At 41.8% G+C, this 18928-nt stretch overlaps 2 protein-coding genes across 6 annotated transcripts in view; one reads left to right on the forward strand and one right to left on the reverse strand.

The window, feature by feature from the left end:
* LOC309581114 (E3 ubiquitin-protein ligase MIB2-like) overlaps nt 1–211 on the forward strand; it is a gene marked incomplete at its 3' end in the record, with an annotated part of 55058 nt that extends 54847 nt beyond the window's left edge. Inside the window, 1 exon segment of the mRNA XM_082295553.1 lies at nt 37–211. Coding sequence (XP_082151679.1) covers nt 37–211 — 175 coding nt within the window.
* A 1576-nt stretch (nt 212–1787) lies between these two features.
* On the reverse strand, nt 1788–17761 carry CDK11B (cyclin dependent kinase 11B). Of its 5 annotated transcripts, none has more exons than XM_082295523.1 (20): nt 17742–17761; nt 16649–16783; nt 15904–16019; nt 15460–15584; nt 14741–14879; nt 14068–14198; nt 12826–12948; nt 11591–11686; nt 11345–11473; nt 10542–10607; nt 9869–10038; nt 9264–9354; nt 8901–9022; nt 8482–8587; nt 7760–7881; nt 7491–7598; nt 6632–6748; nt 6242–6390; nt 3564–3753; nt 1788–2260 (listed from the first exon to the last, which is right to left on the reverse strand). In XM_082295523.1, the coding sequence occupies exons 2-20, from the start codon at nt 16757–16759 to the stop codon at nt 2168–2170; spliced, it is 2304 nt and encodes a 767-aa protein (XP_082151649.1). In that variant the 5' UTR covers nt 16760–16783; nt 17742–17761; the 3' UTR covers nt 1788–2167. The 5 variants fall into 5 exon arrangements, with proteins under 5 accessions (XP_082151649.1, XP_082151647.1, XP_082151648.1 ...); XM_082295521.1 differs by having other exon boundaries at nt 9869–10044; XM_082295522.1 differs by having other exon boundaries at nt 11591–11689.
* Nucleotides 17762–18928: the final 1167 nt, after the last annotated feature.

Below are 18928 nucleotides of genomic sequence, written 5' to 3' on the forward strand. Positions count from 1 at the left end.
TCAGTTTAATTTCTATTATTTTTTTTCTTCCGACAGCTGGTACAAAGATAAGGAGCTTCTGGAATATTCATATCCAGGTTATTTATCCCTAAATGAAGATCACATGAGCATCATTGCAAATGCAATTAATGAAGGAACTTACACTTGCATAGTGAAGAAAAAAGAAAGAATCCTGACTACTTATTCCTGGAGAATCAGACTGAAGCACTGACACAGCCCTGGAATGAGCCCTTCCAAGTTCCTGCTGCTTCTGTTTCCAATTGTTTCTTTGGCATTTTATTTTTAATCTCCAGTAGTGCAACTGAATTCTCCATCAGCTGCTTCGGTACCCTGGGCAAAAGAGACTCTGAGACTGTTACTGGGATGTCAAACTCTTCCAGATTCGTTTTAATGACAAAGAATTTATCAACTATTTGCTGTACAGAGGATTAAAAACCATTGTTTTTGTAAGAAAAGTGTCAGACAGAGCTGTGTGGGGCACTGTGAACTGCTGCAATCCAAGAGCAGACTCTGCCCCAGCCCCCAGCACACTGGGATGGCAGGAAAAGGACAAGTTTTATACTCTGGGAATGTTTTCCTGCCATTTTTTACACCCTGGTGCAGTGCAATAGAAGAAATTACAAGGTTAAGCCTTAATTTCACTTTTCTTTCACTGGTCAGAAGGATGAGGATCACACAAACCCTGGTTTGCTCCTCAGTTGTCCATTCCAAGATGTTCAGTTCAAGGATCCACAGCAAAGCTTTTCCCCCAAAGTGCTTTCCTGTGGTCTGTGGGTTTTCCTCTTATCCCAAACAGGCATTTAGTGCTCAGAGCTTGGTCCTTGAGGGGTCTGAGCCTTGAGTCCTGGGGGAGATGAGGTGGTTTCCTCCTCCAGGCACCCAGAATGAGGTAAAAGTGCCACATCCAGCTGGAAAAGAGCTTAGGAGTGGCTGGCAAAGCTGGGGGCAGGGAAGCTGGGAAGGGAATCATTCCATGTCATAGCCAAACTATGCAGTGGGGTCATGGTTTAATCCTTCAGAGCTTCCCTGCACTCCTGCTTTTCAGTGGGTTCCTGGGGAAGCTTCTGGAATCAGGAATGTTTCAGCTGTTTCTCCTTCAGAAGGGAACAGGGATTTGTCTTCCTCCACAGGAAAACAACCAGACTGCTTTCCCAACTCGCCACAACTGCAGCACATCCACGTTGCACATGGCCCAGGAAAACTCTCCAGAACGTACTGAAACTGATAAAATGTTTAGGATTTGAGTTAATCCCTTGCTGGCCTGGTGCCCAGCTGTGGTTGCATGAAAATGTGGTGTTTTCCAGATCTCCCTGTTCCCAGAACAAAGTGACAGCTTCACAAATCAGGGGCTCCAGAGGATGAGATTCCAACATGATTCCTCCTTCTCCTCTTGCCCCAGAAAGGACTGGAATGTGGCATTACACAACCACTAAACCTGAGCTCTTCTCTGCATGGAAAAAGGGCATATTTAAAAAAAAAAAAAAACCAACAACAACTTTCATAGAAAATAAAGTTTCAAGTCTCCATATTAAATCTTTTTGTTTTATAAAACAATAGAGTAATTAGTTTTGCACCACTGTAAATACATTTACAGAACAAAAAAAAAAATGTGGTCAGGGAGTCTCTCCAAGGTAACAAGACACAAACCTCAGAATTGTCTTTTTTTCTTTTTTTTGCCCCAAATATATTCAGACACAAACAATTTACTTAAAATAAAAAATAAACTCTCTTTACTGTCACCAACATCCCACTTTGCTGCATGTGAAGCAATGAAATCCTTCACACTATTAAACAATTGAAAACGTATTTTAATTCTACAAATTTACAAGGAAAACAAAACAAACTCAACAAAAAAAACCCCTAAAAATAAACCAGAAACTGTTCCAGGACTGTTATTTCAAGTTGTCCTTTGTCACAGTTTGTGATGATCCTGGGGTTTGCAGGTAACTCCAGTCCTCTAATGGAATGCAGCAGTTAAACTCCACATTGATTTATAAAACAAGAGCCTTGGAATCTGTGATAATGTTTGAGTTTTTTCACAGGGAAAAACATCTCGTGCCCCGACACGAAGAACAGAACTGGAGCACTCAAATCCACTCACATGAATGGTGATTTTTCTTTTTTCTTTGTGGGGTTTTTGTTTCCCCCCCCTTTTTTCACGTTGAGTTCAAAACTTGAGGCTGAAGCCAGGTCCTGCAGCAGATGCTCCTTGATTTGTGGTGGTCAGATGGAAACCTGTGTCCTTGAGATCATCATCACCCTGTGAAAACCAAGCAAAATCAGGGGCTGTGCAGCTGCATTTAACTCTCCAGAAATCTAAACAACAACAAAAAACCCCCCTATCTTGAGATGAGAAATAAATGTTTGATTTGGTGGCATCACAGTTAAGGTTGATGCTAGGTTATTCATAATCTTTGAATATTAGCATTTTAAAAGTTTTCTTTGCTAAAGGCAGTTTGAGTGTTCCTACTTCCTGTACCCACTTCTGCCTGCATGGGAAAGATAAAAAATTGGGTATAAATAAGTGTAAACTCCACTTATTGAGCATCTAATCCAACACACACTGCACATCCTCCATGACAGTCCTGAAAAATCAAGGCTTAATAAACTTTTTCTATTATTTAATTGGGCACAATATTGTACAGAGCCATTTCAGCCATGCTGAGACACGGAATGGGTGATAAGAATTTTCTAAAATTAGGGCACCTGAGACTCTAACATGGCATATTGTGTGAACAGCACAATCCTCACAGATAGATGGAAAAGATAAATACCAGATAGAAGACCAGCCTGGCCTTTTAGGAATTCTCCAAGACTGGAAAAAGGCATCTGCTTCTATCCCCAAGATCTGTATGGTTTCCCAGGCTGTGGATTTATTTCAACCCAAATTTAACAGCTTAGTTGAAAGTGTAAAACAATGAACACTTTAAAAGGAGAAACTGCTCTGCACTGGGATAAAAGCAGACATTATTTCCTTCTGATTATGCCTAGAATTGGTGATTCTGGGAGCAGAGCAGTAACTGGCACTGGCTTTGGGAAGGAAAGCTGGACTTTCCCTGCCAGTCCAGGTCAATCTCAGGATCCCAACTCAATCCCAGCAGCACAGAGCCCACGTGCCCAGCCCAGGTGAGGCTCTGGAGCTGTGCCACACTCACAGAATGAACCAGGCTGCAAAAGACCTTTGAGATCACCAAGCCCAACCTATGACCCAACACTGCCTCACCAACTAAACCCTGGCACTGAGTGCCACATCCAGGGATGGCGACTCCACCACCTCCACAGACAATCCCAGTGCCCAAAGATGATTCCAGTGCCTGACTGACCAGCCCTGGCTTTGGGAAGGAAAGCTGGGCAGAGCCCACATGCCCAGGCCCAGGGCAGGCTCTGGAGCTGTGCCACACTCACCAGCACTGCCTTTGGGAAGGAAAGCTGGGCAGAGCCCACGTGCCCAGCCCCAGGGCAGGCTCTGGAGCTGTGCCACACTCACCAGCCCTGGCTTTGGGAAGGAAAGCTGGGCAGAGCCCACATGCCCAGGGCAGGCTCTGGAGCTGTGCCACACTCACCAGCTGGCTGTAGCCCAGCCCTCCCTCGGGGGGCCGGGGGCTGGTGCCCCTCTTGACCCGCTGCTGCTCGCTCTTGGCTGGCCAGGTGGGGAACATGGAGGGGTCGATGGGCAGCGGGGTCTCACGGAAGTACTCGTGCTTCAGCCCGTCCTCGGCCGTGATCCTGCGCGCTGGGTAATAGGTCAGGAAGCTGCCAAGGAGGCAGGAAAAACATGGGAATTTCAGCCCCTCAAAGTGGGGATTGTTCAGCAATGAGGGTGAGAGTTTTGTGATGTTGAACACGATTCTGTCACTGGGTTTTGGGGGTAATGCTACTACTGGTATGGGGTGTAACTCTGTTTGTTGGGTGTAATTCTATGACGGGGTATTGGGGATAATTTTATTAATAATAATTCTATTCATTGGCTTTAATTCTATTCATGGTATTGGGTGTCATTCTATTAATTTGGGATCATTTTATTACTGGGTACAATTCTATTAATTGGGTATAATTTTATTAATTGGGTACTGGGTAAAATTCTATTAATTTGGTATAATTCTATTACTGGTATTGGGGATAATTCTATTAATTTGGTATCACTCTATTAATTGAGTACTGGGTATAATTCTATTAATTTGGTTTAATTCTATTACTGGTATTGGGGATAATTCTATTGATTTGGTATCACTCTATTAATTGAGTACTGGGTATAATTCTATTAATTTGGTTTAATTCTATTACTGGTATTGGGGATAATTCTATTGATTTGGTATCACTCTATTAATTGAGTACTGGGTATAATTCTATTAATTTGGTATCACTCTATTAATTGAGTACTGGGTATAATTCTATTAATTTGGTTTAATTCTATTACTGGTATTGGGTATAATTCTATGAATATAATTCTATTAATTGGGTACAATTTTATTAATTGAGTATTGGGTAAGATTCTATTAATTTGGTATCATTCTATTACTGGTATTGAGTATAATTTTATTAATAATAATTCTATTCATTGGCTTTAATTCTATTAATGGTATTGGGTGTCATTCTATTAATTTGGGATCATTTTATTACTGGGTACTGGGTACAATTCTATTAATTGGGTATAATTCTATTAATTGAACATTGGGTAAAATTCTATTAATTTGGTATATTTCTATTAATTGAGTAATGGGTAAAATCCTATTAACTTGGTATCATTCTATAACTGGTACTGGGTATAATTTTATTAATTTGGTTTAATTCTATTACTGGTATTGGGTATAATTCTATGAATATAATTCTATTAATTGGGTACAATCCTATTAATTGAGAATTGGGTAAAACTCTATGAACGTTGTATCATTCTATTAATGGTATTGGGTATAATTCTATTAATTGGGTATAATTTTATTAATTGAGTATTGGGTAAAATTCTATTAACTTGGTATCATTCTATTACAGGTATTGGGTAAAATTCTATTAATTGGGTATAATTCTATTAATTGGGTACAATTCTATTAATTGGGTACAATTCTATTAATTTGGTATCATTCTATGACTGGTATTGGGTATAATTTTATTAATAATAATTCCATTCATATAATTCTATTCATGGTATTGGGTGTCATTCTATTAATTTGGGATCATTTTATTACTGGGTATTGGGTACAATTCTATTAATTGGGTATAATTCTATTAATTGGGTATTGGGTAAAATTCTATTAACTTGGTATAATTCTCTTACTGGTATTGGGTATAATTCTATTAATTGGGTATAATTCTATTAATTGGGTACTGGGTAAAATTCTATTAATTTGGTTTCATTCTATTAATTGGGTATTGGGTATAATTTTATTAATTTGGTTTAATTCTATTACTGGTATTGGGTATAATTCTATGAATATAATTCTATTAATTGGGTACAATTCTATTAATTGAGTATTGGGTAAAATTCTATTAACTTGGTATAATTCTATTACTGGTATTGAGTATAATTTTATTATTTTGGTTTAATTCTATTACTGGTATTGGGTATAATTGTATGAATATAATTCTATTAACTGGGTACAATTCTATGGGTATTTGGTATAATTCTATTAACTGGGTATTGGCTCTAATTCTGTGACTAGGTAATGGGTGTAACTATTAATTTGGTATAATTCTATTACTGGTATTGGGTGTCATTCTATTAATTTGGTTTCATTCTATTGCTGGTATAGGATATAATTTCATTACTGGGTATTAGGTACAATTCTATTAATTGGGCACAATTCTATGACAGGGGTATAGGGTGTAATTCTATTAATTGGGTGTAATTCTGTTAATGATTGCTGCCAGATCATCTAACAGAACTGATTTTTAAGGCAGGCTCCTGCATGAAGCTGTAATTAATGGGACAGCAGCTGGAACTACACACCCAAGCAACTTCTGTAGGGATCTGCTCACAGAGGGGTAAATCCCTGGATACCTCAGACCCTCTGGATAGGCAGATAAAGCTCCACAGTGATCCAGGATAATTCCATCCGAATATTTTACAATGCCTTTTTTTTTTACTATTTAAAGAGAGATTTTAGACATTCTATTAATACACCAGGTACTCCTGTAACACAGTGTAACTGCACAGCCTGGGGTTGATTTCATAAACCTTTCACAACACAGAAAATTCTTTTCCTGCCCACATATTCTCAGGGATCCCCTGGAATTTGGCACCCACTTGTTCATCAGGTCAAAGCCCTGGTCAGAGAGGAGAGCCCCGAATCTCTTGCGCAGGTTGTTGTAGGGATACTCCGTGAAGGTCATTTTCTTCACTGCTGGCAGCTCATTGTAACCAGGCCAGATTTTTTCACTGGGAGTACCCAGATCCTGCAAATTAAAATATCTCCTTAATAAATTCAGAGTGCAACCCTTTCTTTATTCCTTAGGGGTTGGGAAGTATCCAGAGGAAACAGACAAAACAAATCGTGGTCTCGGCCTACTCAAAGTGTTGTAAAGCAGATTAAATAACTTTTTATTAAGGCTGAATATCTGTTAAAGAGCAACAAGCACTACTCCAATGTTCCTGTTTCTAAAACCAGTTAAAATCCAAAACCATTTAAGAAGTTACCTTAAAAACTTTGTTAATCTGGTCGATTTCTGACTTCCCTGGGAACAGCGGCTTCTGTGTCAGCAGCTCCCCAAAAATACACCCCACTGACCACATGTCTATGGCTGTGGAATACTCCTGGAAAGCAAGGGAATAAAACCATACCTCAGAAAAATCAGGGAGATATTTTCACTGAGTTGTTTGGAGGGGTGTTGTGGTTTTTGGGGGTTTGTTTGGGTTTTTTTGAGCACAACAACCCCAACCCATACCCAAGGGCCAGGTCTCAGCTGTATTTATTTAGAAGTTGTAGTTACTGTCAATTATGAGCAATATCCATGTACACAACTATTTCAGGATGAAAGGTGGAAGTCTCCACACTGATGCCTCCTTTTTTCACTCACAAGCAAAGCAGCACAGCTGATAAACCAGTATTTTTTATGGCATGGCTCTTCTCACTGCAACCCTACAGAGCCTCACTGATTTCACCCAGATTTCAGTTATCAGCAGGGAATGTTCTAGAAGACTACCAGTACCTTGTTCTGCTCTCAGATGTCACGAGTTTTAGACTAATTTAAAAAGACATTTAAAAATCCAGCTGCCAAAGGTGACAGTTTGCCACAATCCATGAGGAATCCATCAGCACTGACCACATCAGCATTCCAAGGGACAAAACCCATCTGTCACGCACCCACCCTGTGCCCAGGGAAGATGGAAGGTTTTCAGCTGTGTCATTAGGAACAGTAATACTGAATATTCAGGATTTTCTCCTCTGAATCAATATAAAGACCCAAGCATGCTCACACTTTGTTCATGATTTATAAAATACAATCAGGCTGCAGAGTCAGTGCTCCAGCAGCCAGAGCAACAAGGAGGAGCTCACCTTTGCTCCAAGCAACAGCTCTGGAGCTCTGTACCATAGTGTCACAACCACAGGGGTGTAGGGCTTCAGGGGAGACCCATATTCCCTGGCTAATCCAAAATCTCCAACCTGAAAGGAAAATAAACAACATTTCCAGCAGTGCTCATTCACCAGCAGTGCCACGATGGCCACTGCACAGAACTGTGCTCAGCTCTGGGCACAGCTGTAACTCTGTAATTCTGCAGCACAGAATTTGTCCTGATTTCCTCATTTTGTTTCCTAATTCTTACTTTCAGAATGCCTGAATGACTGAGCAGCAGGTTGGAAGTTTTCAAGTCTCGGTGCAGGATCCAGTTGTCGTGGAGGTGTTTGACCCCTCGCAGTAACTGAATCATCAAAGTCTTCACTTCCCCTGGAATGATGAAAAAAAACCCCAAATGCATTGAAGAAAATTAATCTACCTTTAATTTTTGTTTTGTTTGTTTGGAGAACAGGGAAAGGGGCAGGAAGGAGTGGCAAGTTAAAATCACAGCATAGCCTGAACCATAAAAATGTGTCACAGAACAGGAGCAGTCACACCCACAGAGCTGCCAACAAAGCAAAATTCATTTGGGCAGCTGGAATGCATCCAAATTATGCTCAGAAATTATTGCCTCTCATAGGAAGCAGCCAAAATTAAAGCCCAGTGCACTTTTCCAGTTCAGCACAGGGGAAACTCCCCCAGTTTCACCTCTGAACAGCTCCACTCCACCCCAAACACACAAACTGGATTCATCACCAGCTGTCAGCACGAGGATCAGCACTCCCAGCCAACAGCCAACCTTAACTTGTGTCAGGTTTTACAGAACAAACAGAAAAAGCCAGGAAGTGTCAGTTCCAAGGAACACAGGACATTCCAAAGCAACACATGGCACTGCCCAAAGCCAGCTCTCTCCTGCCAGCAGGGCCACTGCCATTTGTGTTGGCCACTTTTCCAGCTCTGAGAATTTCAGGAGACTCTGGCAAACAGTACCTGGCAGAAAAGGCTGCTTCATTGTTTCCATCAGGCTCTTGAGGTCGTGTTCTACATAGTTCATCACAATATAGATTTTATCCATGTTACTGCCCACAACGATCTCCTGCAATGCACAAACAGATGATCAAAACCGGCACATGGTATTTAAAAAGCATCCAAAATCAATTTTAGAAATCTACTGGCAAGAGGATGGTAAAATCCTCAGAAAATGTATTTTTGCTATTAAAAAACAGCTCATTTTTTACAAAACATCAAAATTGTGGAGACAGTGATGTCTATGCAGCCTTATAAGCAGCACACAACTGGTCACAGAAGCAAGCTCTGCCAAGGTTGCTGATATTTTATAAGGCATTTGAAAGCCAAGAGGAATATTTCAAGAACAAAACTACTTTTGAGATAAAGGATTGCAGCCTTACTCTGACAGTGACAATGTTTAGGTGCTGTGCTTTCAGAATTGTATTTATTTCTCTCAGAGAAGTAATGGGAAAGCCTTCCTTCTCCTTCTCCATTTTCAGTCGCTTCAGAGCCACAATTTCATCTGCAAAGGAAACATTTCCCATCATCACACAGTTAATAAATACACATTACCAGGTCCCCCAGTGTTCTCTCAGTGATTAAATATTCAATTAACTGCGCTGTTTTGCCTTGAAAGCAACCAGCTTGCTGGTAAAGAAATACTTTAAACAGATTGATTTCATCACTGAAAAATGCAGAATGGTAATTTGCACACAAGTGCAGCCCTAAATACCCTGAAGAAACTGGAGGGCACTGATACCCACCAGTCTTTTTGTCCTTTGCTCTGTACACCACACCATAGGTTCCTTCTTCAATCCTGTTCAAACACTGGAATTCCTCCACGCTGCGACATCCCTGAAAAAACAGAGGGACAACATTTACTCCTCCAGCATCTGGGGGAAGGTTTTGGTTGGATTTTTTTTAAAAAAATCCAGTAAACTTCAGCAACTTCACAGGCATAGTTAAAATTTACCAGAAGAATTTAACTGTATGGCTGCACCATATGAGAAAGGTATCCTGGGGTTTTATTTTTCATAGAGTTTCTAAAAGAGTCCTGGACAGAGCCTGTGTTTCAGCAGATTAACTAAATTATTCCATTCACTTTTGCACAGAATAGTCTGAAATACCTGCCACAAAGGCAAAGGCAGCAACTCAGCACCATACACTGATAACTTTCACATAATTAGTTAGTAAAAATCTGAATTTTATTAGTATTTCTGCACTTTGCTACATAAAGAACAACCAGTTTCTGTTTATGGTAACAGAACTCTTCTCTCACAAGGATCTATTTCCAGACAGCAATATCAAGATAATAGGTATCAATTATGTAATTCCATTCTTATCTACATTTAAGAGGGTGAGCCCCTACCTGGAGGGCAGGAAGATACTTGGGAAGCTCCTGTTTCAGCTCAATGGGAGAGGAAGCTGGAGAATCAGGAATATATTCCCCTTCTGTCATGGCATTGGAATGAGGGGATCCCTCCCCGACCTCCTCCTCCTCCACCTCACTCCCTGCTGAATCTCGGTCAAACCTCGACTCTGTAACTTTAAAAGTCAGAATCAGTCGTGGAAAGAGGAGTTGTCTGGAATAATTAAACTCAGCTTTAGGCAAATAAAGGTGGTGACATTGATCACTGTATGGGAGAGGATCATGGAAAAGTCCAATTCCTCCTCTTGGCAGAGGTGATGTTTTCAAGAATTCAGAGTCATGGACCTACAGGTTACAGTGTTAATGCAGCAGGACAGAAGAATAAATCTTTATACCAGAATGAAAGAGAAAACTGACCCAGGATCTCCACTCTGACTGCAAAGCTTTTGTGATGAGAGGACAGGACAAAAGAACACAAAACGAAAGAGAAGGAAACATCAGCTCATTAGACTGATTCCCTCTAAACATAAAGCTTGGAGAGGATTTCAAGGAATTTCTGAGTTTGACATGAGAATGGCATTTAAAGTATTTTAAATATTTGCAGAAATAGATTTATTCTGCTGCAAAAACTCAGCCAAACACTTCTTTAAAATAGCCAGTATTTGCATTGTACCAACTGGGATGTGGTTTCCATTCTCCTGTTCCTCCTCTTCACTCATTTCCTCTTCGCTCACCTCCTCTGCAAAACAGAACCAGGTTTGATTGAAAAAACTCCTGCAGCTCCTTGGGAGGCAAATCCCTGCTGAAATCCTTTCCTATCTCACCAGGCCTTCTGCACTGGCAGTGACCAAGCACTTCTGTTTCACTTGGACAGCAAATGCTTCCAACAGGGAACACAATTCTTACCAATTACCTGGGAACTGGGATGTGGGCAGGTAAATAAATTATTAATATTTGCTTATTAACTAGAATTGATTTTCAAGAAAAACACCCAGCCATCAGAGGCTGCTTCTGTGCCTTTTCTTTGCTAATTAAAGAATGGCTGCACGCAGACTTTTTAACTGAACCTTTTGTTATTACGTTCATTCACTTGAAAAAAAGTTCTGAAATTTGCAACTGAAAAGGATTCAAAATGACAAAGACATTTGGATTTCACCACCCCCCAACGAAGTGCAAGACTGTGCTCTGCAGAATATTTGATGTGTTACAGAACCACTTGAACTGTTGACCACTTAGGGAGACAAGAATGACTTTCAGGTTTCTGATGTGGCTTCTTAGATGAAGAATTGGTATTACCTCTACACAAAAGGATAGAATATGACTTGTACTTGGGTTTTTTCTTTTTAGTTATCTTGACCTGAGAGGTCTCAGCCTACCCTAGACTAAGAGAAAAGGAAAACGTTCAAATAAAACAACACAGGATGAGGAAAAAAAGAAAACCACACACCCCTGTAGGCCCTGCTTTGTGATCCTCACCTGCTGATTGCTCAGACACTTCCTCAGAATTGCTTCCTGTCTCCTCCTCCTCCTCCTCTTCCTCTCCCTCTTCCTCAGAGCCTTCACTGCTGGACTCTTCCTCCTCCTCTTCTGAGCCTGATCCAGATTCTGTCCAGGAATAATCAAACACACAACTGAGCAAGCACACACCAACAGTGCTTACTCAGCAGAGAGATTAATTACATCTGTACAATTAATCACATCTCCTAAATTGCATTTAATCACCTGAGGAAGACTCTGCTGAGCTGGTTTTTCTCTCACTGTCACTGATGTCTTGCAAGTCTGACAGAGGATCCCTCTCTTCTGGTTTCTCTTCTTTTACTGCTGAAACCATAAAAATTAAAAACACAGAGCTAATTGAGTATCATTTCCAAGCCTCTGAACTCCCAGGTAACTGCTTCACTTTCTGCTGGCATTAAATCAGTGCTGAACATTCAGTATTGGAAATTCAGAGCACTAAAAAGAAAAAAAAAATATAATCATTTCACACTCTGCTCAATGACAAACAGCTTTTCTGAATTGCAGTGGTGCAGGATCAACAGCCAAAAATATGGAATATTGACCTGGTTTTTAAACATGTTGTGTTCCTGAGCTCTTCTAATATTAATTAAAACAGGGGAAAAAAGGAAAAAAAGTACCATGGTGACAAGAATCACCAGGACAGGGTGCCTACACACTGGTTACTGTCAGTGCTCACTGCTCCAGTGCAGACTCTCTGATCCCCATGAAAAATCCCTGGTGGTTGATTAGGCAGGAGTTTCCCAGGACTTGCTGCCTGCCTCCACCTGGAATTCCAGCTGACTCCATCCTGATTTGAGTGGCTACACTTCTTTTCACAGCTGCACACGTTAGCAAGGCAGACACAGAGCTTTCCTCCTTCCAACAAAGGCATCTTTATGACACTTGTGCAAGTTCTCTACCCCCAGAACCTTCAGGTGGGATCATTTTCTGGCTTGGAAAACAAAATTCACCATCTAAGCAGAACACTGCCTTAAGGATTTCATTTCTTCTACAAGATGACAACACCAGTGATGCTTACATTGATCTCAGTGAGGTCACTTTTTAGGGTAGTTTAGCTCCTAACCACAAATCCAACTGGAGCTGGAGGTACCAATCCCTTTTTAACCTGCAAGGGAATTCAACTGCAGGATTTTAAAAATTCAGTCAGCTGCTTCTTTCACCACTGAACGGGGTAACTCATTCAGAAACTTTTCCAATTCCTACTCCTACCCCTAAATCCATTCCATTTGTCACTGGTACAACTCCTGCAAAACCAGCATTGCTTTAGCAAACAGCACAAATGTAGAGATCTGTGAAGATTCCAGAGTTATGCTGCTGGAGCTGAGGTGGACAATACTTTAAACTGAGCACCTGGGATGTTTGTTTAAGACTAAAAATTGAACACTACCCCAGCCCAGCTCCTGCTGCCCCCAAAGACAGTGTAGAGTGGCAGATGCTACCTGGTTTCCTGCTCTCTCCTTGCTCAAGCTTGTCTCTCTGCTGGCGCAAAGGGCTGCGACTCCAGGGTCTCATTTTTACTTTGTCTCCATATTCTTCCCTCACTGTTCTATGGTGTGCAGAAACTAGGGAAAACAAAACCACAAGAAATTGTTACATCTGCCTAATTAGAGTTGTCCTGTCTGCCACAGCCACCTGATGGGAATGCTTTTCATTTTTTTGTTTTACAGGGTAACGGGGAAGAGTGGGAGAAGAACCTACTTAAATCTAGGAGAATGAAGGGCTTTGATTTATCTCAAATAAAATATGGATTTGTACTGCTTAGAGAAAGCTGCTGCCACACTTGAAAACAGAAGCAAGCTGCCCTGTATGTTACACAGTAAATACCCTGATTCTAAAGCATTAATGCCAGAGAAAGAAGTGGAAAAAATGTAAAAGAATAAAACCAGCTGAGGTTTAGAAGGAGCTGACAGAACATTCAGAACAATAAAACCAATTAAATGAAAGGTTACACAGATTGAGCACTATCAGCATAAAGCCAAGCACAAAAAGGAGCTGTTTGGTATGAGCTGAGCAAGAAAGAAAAGCAAAAAAATATGGTTTGTTCTGCTATTCTTGAAAAACCTTTTCCAATCATCACAGGAATGGGCTCTGATTTTACCTCTGAAAGTTGGGACAGAGATTCTTTAACCAAAAATTATGTGAGCTTAGATTGCAAATACCCAACACGCTGTGCAAAGAGTTCATGTGCAGAACTTAAACAGTTCAGGCACCAGATCTTCCCACCTGACTCCCACTGCAGCATTTTCCATGCCTGGAGTACTTACATGACCTCTCCCCCCTTTGCAGTTTATTCCCCCAAATCCTTAAAACGTTGAATTTTGAGGTTTCAACCTCTACCAAATTGAGTTAGACTCAGCCAAAGAGTTCAGAACCACTGGGATCACGCTGGGTGCACACAGTGGCACCTCCAGAAATCTTGTTTTTATGGGAAATCTCCCTGACAGGGAGAGGCAAAGACTCACTGACAACCAACCTGCCAGGATATTTTAGGCACATAACATCATCACTTGTTTTTATCTCCCCATGTAGAACTTCGATTTCCTTTTCCCTCCCAGTGAAAGGTCTCCCCACTTTAACTTTTTAAAAAATTCTGGCCACTTTCTATCCCTCCACTCCACCACTGTGTCAGCAGATAGGAAAGTGATAGAGAGTATGAAGAATATTTATGCAGAGAGAGTCACCTTCTCTCCTGGCTTCCCTCTCCTTCCTCCTCTCCTCAGCTCTCCTTTCTCGCTCCTTTTGCTCCCGTTGCTCCTTCTGCTGCTCCCGGATTTTTCTTTCCCTTTCCCTCTCCAGTTGCTCCAGACGATCTCTGGAAAATAATTTTTGTTTTGTTACCAATTCAGCTCGTGAAGAGAAGGAAATCTGGTTTGCAGCACTAAACCACTAAACTCAACTTCCTTATCAACACCCCCAGCTGTGCATCAGTCAAAAACAGGTGGAGTTTTTCAGCCGACCCTTTAAAAAACAGGTTTCAAAGACCCAGACCAGGAATTCTCCACCCTATCAGGATTTAAGCAGAAATGAAGCCAGTTCAGTTAATTAATGCCTTGATACTTTGCAAATCTGGTTTGTACTCTTTTTTTTTTTTTTTTACGTTGGAAAAAACCTCTAAGACCATCCAATCTTTTTGTTACAGTGAACCACTGGCAGTGAATTCACCTGGAACGTCCATGGCACTGAAGCAACTTTGAAACAATTAAAGTGAAGAACACACTCCCAGGAACACAGACAAGTTTTCACTGTGGGTTTTTTTTTTTTTTTTTGGTCATTTCAGAACAACAAACGCTCAGAGATGGATCAGAGGAGGCAACTGCTCATCTCCCTCCCCAGGGGAGGGAGGGATGGATGTACCTCTCCCTCCTGGAATGCTCCCTTGCCATCTCTCTCCGTTTCTGTCTCTCCCATTCACGCCGGGCTTTATCCTGCTCTTCTCTATGTCTCTTCCTACGCTCATGCTCCCGTTCTTTCTCTTTCACTCTGGCATGTTTCCCTTAAACAAACAGAAATCAATTTCTGAGTGTTACTGGTCAAAATATTCAGCGCTCCCGTTTTCACAAAGCAAAACTCAGAGAGGGTGGAACTGATGGGAACCTATTGCCATCATCTCTGTTGTTTTCTTAAAGAGAAAATCCTGTGCTGAAAGAGGATTGCAAAGTCCAAAGTCTGTAAGATCTTGCACAAATACTTGTATTGAAGTAAAAAATGGTTGTTAGTGACAGGAAGACAACGGGAATGTCTCTAGAAAGGATGTTTTTTTTCCTTGGTAGGTACAAAGATCAGAGGCCTTTCGCTCAGTGAAGCCAGAGAGAAGCTTATCAGGCTTCAAGGAGTGAAAGTGACCTCAGTGTCCCTGTCCCAAAATGATTTCTGTCCTCTCAACCATGTTCATACCCCTGTAATTTCCATAAGGCACTAAACACAGCCAAAGAAATAATAAAAGTTTAAATTCCTCTGTAAATTATCCACCTGCTATGTCTCCTTTAGTCTGAATTATTGTTATTTACTCTACACAGAGCTTCCCAAGGGGAAGTTCCCAGAAACCAGAAGCTTCCAAGTGTGGCAAGAAGCACCTTCTGCAGAATGACTTCGGTGCCTGCGTTTCTCTTTCCTCTTCTCATCTTTCCTATGATGGGTTTTTTCTTTCCGGGACATTTGCTGGGGTGGTTTAATAGCCAAGGAATCATCTTCTTCTCCCCTAAAAGGCAGGACAGGAATAAACTCAGGGAGGTGACAGGTGCTGTCAAACAGAGCAGGAGTTATTTCCTCTTTTTGAAAAGATTCCCATTTTATACTGAATTTCTGCAATAACCCTAAATCAAAATGGGACCACAACACGCTGTTAAATCTTAACCAGTGCTTCAAAAAAGTTACCCTGGTGTGTTCTCTGAGAAGGATTTGCCACTTCTGCACACTAAAAAATGAGATTTTTCCCTTCAGGTATTTGAAACTCTCTTCTCAGGACTTCTAAAGGTTCATTTCAGGAACTCTTTGTCTTTTTATTTCCTTATTCTTACCTGTCTTCCATTGAGTCTTCCCTCCTGTATGGTGAGTTCCTGATGGTTATTTCCATGCGATGGTCTCTCAGCTCCCCCTCTTCAAGAGAATCCCGCTTGGAATCCCTGTCATCTGACTGAGGGAATCAAAAGAGAGGGAAAATTCCATTTATTTGTATGTCTCAAAATGAAAAAAATTTAAATATCACTGAAGCCTTCCACTGCTGGCTCAGAAATCCAGCCTCGACTGGTCACCCCTGTAAAATCCACTGATTTATGAGAGCAGCACTCTGACTGCAATTACAGCTGAACTGCTTTAATTCAACATAATTAAACAAAATTAAAAACTAAGGAGGATTGCAGCAGCTACTGTGGGCTTTTTTCTGCAATAATTATTCTGTACACAGCTGTACCAAACCAAACAGCAACATAAAAGTGATTCCAAATTTGCCTTAACACGTTTTTCTATAAATCTTTAGAAGTTGTTCCTTGGGCTGCAACTCCCAGTTAATTACATTAATTTATTTATCTTTTCTGACAAATAACTATAACAAAACCCAGTGTATAATGCAAGACCAATGGAATCTTCACAAAGCATCCTATTTTTGTGAAACTTTGGAATTAGACAAAGAATATTTCAGCTGACAGGGCATGAGCCTTGTTCTCACCAGAAAATCAGGATACAGGCACTGCACCCCATGAAAATGCAGTTTTCCACTAATAAAGCCACTGATTCCACTAAAATGAATCCCAAAGGGCAGCTTACATTTTTCATACGTTTTATCTCTGCCTTCTCCTCTTGCTCCTTCCTTCGCTTCTTCTCCTGGAGAATTTCATCTAAAGTTTTCACTTTCCAAGAGTCCTTTTCATCACCCATTTGAGTTAAAAAAAACAACACCCTCTGAAAAAGAAGGAGATGTTCACAAACCCCACAGACAACCCTGTTTCACACCCATTTTTTTCAGTGCAAACACTTCACGTTCCATTTTTGAGTAAAGCCAGGCTGGAGCTGACTTATGATGAACTGAAAAATGTTTGGTTTAATCCCAGAAGATTTAAAGCCAAAGGAATGAAGGCCCTGCTGCAAACTCAGGGAGCTGCTGGAGTGCACAGAAAACACAGTTTATGGCCAAGATTTGGTGTCACACGCTCAAAAATGACCTGAGACCTCGGGGGAGTTAACAAAGCTTGGGGGAAAAAAGGACACGAGGAAGGCAGAGTTTATGGGATATGTGTCAGAACTCCTGAGATAAGGAAGAAAGTCATCAAGCCAATTCAGCAGCTGTGCTGAAATCAGCTGTCACTGAGTAAAAGGTGAGTCCAGCACCACCCCCGACCCAAAGGACGAGAAACACTGAGCGTGGCACTAATTAGGATGAGAAGCGAAAGAATAATTAACCGATAGAAGGCAGAATATTAATTAACAAGAGAACTACGTAACTTATACCCAACGAGCACTAACTCGTTGGTTTTCTGGAACGAATAAACAGCAAAAAGTTGACAGCTGGAGGGGTTTGACCTGCGGAACACACCGAGCACCCAACTCTGAGATAACTCATCGCTGTCTCTCGCTCGTGTGCCATCCCCGGCTTGTCGCACACCGCTAAACCAACCCCATTTGAGCGGCCAGCACCGCCCGCTCCCCGCACAGCCCCGGCCGCCGGCGGCGAGGGGGTCACACAGCCCCGCGGCCCTCACGGAGCGGTGCCACCCGCGGGCCGGCAGCGCGGCCGCTCCGCCGCCCGCCCTCAGCGCTGAGGCTCCCCCGGTGTCCCCTCAGCCCCTGAGGCTCCCCCGGTGTCCCCCCAGCTCTCTCGGTGTCCCCTCAGCCCCCCCGGAGCCCCCCCGGCCCCGCTCACCGCCGCCGCCACCGGGGAGTGCGACCAGCAGCGCGCGAGTAACGCGTCACTTCCGCCCGCCGCCGCACGCCGATGACGTCGGCGGCGCCTCACGGGGCGGTAATTAGCGCAACTCGTTAATGAGCCGTTAATTGGTGCGTTCCTCAACGGCCCCGCCAGCCGGAGCGGCATTACTGAACCTCCAGGCTGTGCCCGTTCGGCGGTAAATACAAACCCACACCCGGCAGGGGTGGGAATGGAGGCGGTGTCGCCACAGGGCCGCCTTTAATGCCACATCAAAGTGTCGAGTTGGAGTGAAAAAAGCGCGATTGCAACCCAAAGCTGCAATTCCTAAATGGAAATGAGTGAGAGTGTGGCCCAGTGACCGAACACGGCACAGAACAGCAAAGATCAGCATGCCTTGATCCCTAATTATCCATCCCCCACTGGAAATACGACAATATTATAATGTCGTATAATAATGACATAAAAATGTCATACGACGATATAATCATGTCGTATAATAATGACATAACAATGTCATAGAACGATATAATAATGTCATATAATAATGGCATAATAATGTCAAATATTAATGATATAATAATGTCATACAACGATATAATAATGTCGTATAATAATGACAAAAATGTCATACAACGATATAATAATGACATATAATAATGACATATAATGACATGTCATACAACGATATAATAATGTCATATAATAATGACATCATAATGTCATACAACGATATAATAATGTCATATAATAATGACATCATAATGTCATATAATGGGCCATCTAATGGGAAATAATGACAATTTAGAAGTCAATAATGTCAATAATGACAATTTAGAGTGCTGTGGCACCTGCACCTCCGCTCACCAGGAATTCACATTTAGGGAACACATGCTCTGAGTGTACTGAAAAATGTCAAATAAATAATCTGCAAGGCTCCAGCTCACAGAGCTCATCCTCCTCACGGGTACCTGGGGGAAATGCAGTGGCAGAAACTCTAAAATGTTGCCCAGAAATCGATTTTGTGGGCAGCACTGCTGCTGTCACCCGACAGGCAGAGCTGGGGTGTGACACCCTCGTGAATTCTTAACGAGGAGCCAAAAGCTCCTCCTTGTTTGCACAGCAGCAGAGATGATGGACCAGCCTGAGTGGAGAATAAAAAGGTTTTATGAGTGGACAGTCAA

The sequence above is a fragment of the Coloeus monedula genome (genome assembly GCF_965178545.1).
Source record: "Coloeus monedula genome assembly, chromosome: 22".
NCBI lineage: Eukaryota > Metazoa > Chordata > Aves > Passeriformes > Corvidae > Coloeus > Coloeus monedula.

Excerpts from the sequence above, each read along its gene's own strand:
- CDK11B (XM_082295520.1), bottom strand. The coding sequence starts at position 16,759 with ATGGGTGATGAAAAGGACTCTTGGAAAGTGAAAACTTTAGATGAAATT. Across the intron at positions 7,882-8,481 it reads GAAGCAGCCTTTTCTGCCAG|GGGAAGTGAAGACTTTGATG; the intron begins GTACTGTTTGCC and ends TCATCATTCCAG. Across the intron at positions 6,391-6,631 it reads AGATTAACAAAGTTTTTAAG|GATCTGGGTACTCCCAGTGA; the intron begins GTAACTTCTTAA and ends TTTAATTTGCAG.